Genomic DNA, 1,570 nt, shown 5'->3' on the forward strand with positions numbered 1-1,570 from the left:
ACCCTTTGGCATATGCAGTTGTTGAAGCAGAGAACTTTAATTCATGGACCTGGTTTTAACTAACTTAGGAGATGATCTTGGTTTGTATGCAAACTCCAACTTCACTTTCATATCAGATAGATAGAAGGTAAATAAAGTTCTCCATTCATTTTCACATTCATGTTTTACAATTCAATAAGCAACTTCACTCTTTTGATGATTTAGGGGTTATTGCCTGCACTTGAGAAACTTTTCCCAGCAGCAGAGCATAGATATTGCCTAAGGCATCTTCATGAGAACATGAAACGTAAATGGAGGGGCAAGGAATTCAAGGATTGTCTTTGGAAATGTGCAACATGTACCACCATACCACAATTCAACAGTGCCATGGAAGAACTAAAGAAACTTAACAGTGAAGCATATGACTGGCTTAATTCTATTCCACCTAAGCACTGGTCCAGATCCCACTTCTCAGGTATATAATATTATGTTTATAAGTGTATAATTTTTAAATATAATCTAATACAGTTGTGTTTTATTAGGGAGGGCACATTGTGATGCTTTGTTGAATAATATGTGTGAGAATTTGAATAGCAAGATAGTGAAGGGTCATGATAAGCCAATTATCAGTTGCTTGGAGTTTATTAGGGAGTATATCATGAGGAAAATTTTCATGGTTCAAAAAGAAATTGATAAAGCTAATGGCCCATTAACTCCTACAGCCACTAAGACCCTTGAAAAAATTAAAGAAAGGGCAGTACAGTGTAGGGCAGTGTTCTGTGGCAATGGGAAGTACCAGGTTACAAGTGAAGGTACTAATCAGTATGTGGTTAATATGGACCAACAAACTTGTTCATGTAATAGGTGGGAACTAACAGGCATACCCTGCAAACATAGTATAGCAGCTATATGGGATATGAGGCTCAACAATGAAAATGTTAGAATACCTGAGACATGGGTACACCCAACTTATTGGCTCAAGACTTGGAAAGAAATGTATGTCTTCAAAGTTGAACCTATTAATGGGAGGTTATTGTGGGAAAAAAGCACATGTCCTACCAAGTTGATACCACCAAAGTATCGTGTCCCTATTGGCAGACCAAAAAAAAAGAGAAGAAGATCTGCAACAGAAGATGATAGAGTGTCCACAAAATGGAAATCTGTAACATGCACAAAATGTGGAAATGTGGGCTATAATGGAAGGACCTGCAAGGGACAATCACAGACTGGGAATGGAACAGGAGAAGGTGCAGCGGGGAATACAACAGGAGAAGGTGCAGCAGGTAGCAGTGGTGGTGTACAAAATGGAGTTGGGAACAAAGGAAAAAGCCCCATGCTTTGAGAATTTGTAGTTTGGTATCATGATCATGAAGGATAACTATGTTTTTGTTAGGCATTTATTGCCATATTACTTTGTTGTTATGTTTTGTATTTTGATACTTTGTTGCTGTCTAGGATAACTATTTGTATGCCATAACACTATGTTGTTATTTTGGATGTCCCTTTATGTTAATGGTCAATGGTTATCTTGGATATTTTAGTTTTTGTCCTTTTTAATTGTTATATTGGATGCTACATGTATTGAATGGTA

At 37.1% G+C, this 1,570-nt stretch overlaps 1 protein-coding gene across 1 annotated transcript; it reads left to right on the top strand.

The window, feature by feature from the left end:
- Nucleotides 1–366: 366 nt before the first annotated feature.
- Nucleotides 367–1,321, top strand: LOC145046740 (uncharacterized). Its single transcript, XM_078995015.1, has 2 exons — nucleotides 367–454; nucleotides 522–1,321. Exons 1-2 carry the CDS (start codon nucleotides 367–369, stop codon nucleotides 1,319–1,321), a joined length of 888 nt encoding a protein of 295 aa, XP_078851141.1.
- Nucleotides 1,322–1,570: the final 249 nt, after the last annotated feature.

The sequence above is a fragment of the Lactuca saligna genome, chromosome 5 (assembly GCF_052625555.1).
Source record: "Lactuca saligna cultivar CGN05327 chromosome 5, ASM5262555v1, whole genome shotgun sequence".
NCBI lineage: Eukaryota > Viridiplantae > Streptophyta > Magnoliopsida > Asterales > Asteraceae > Lactuca > Lactuca saligna.

What these genes read in the sequence shown, in the direction of transcription:
- LOC145046740 (XM_078995015.1), top strand. Translation starts at nt 367, where the DNA reads ATGGAAGAACTAAAGAAACTTAACAGTGAAGCATATGACTGGCTTAAT. An exon ending in GTCCAGATCCCACTTCTCAG is followed by an intron (nt 455 to 521) that starts GTATATAATATT and finishes GTGTTTTATTAG; the next exon opens with GGAGGGCACATTGTGATGCT.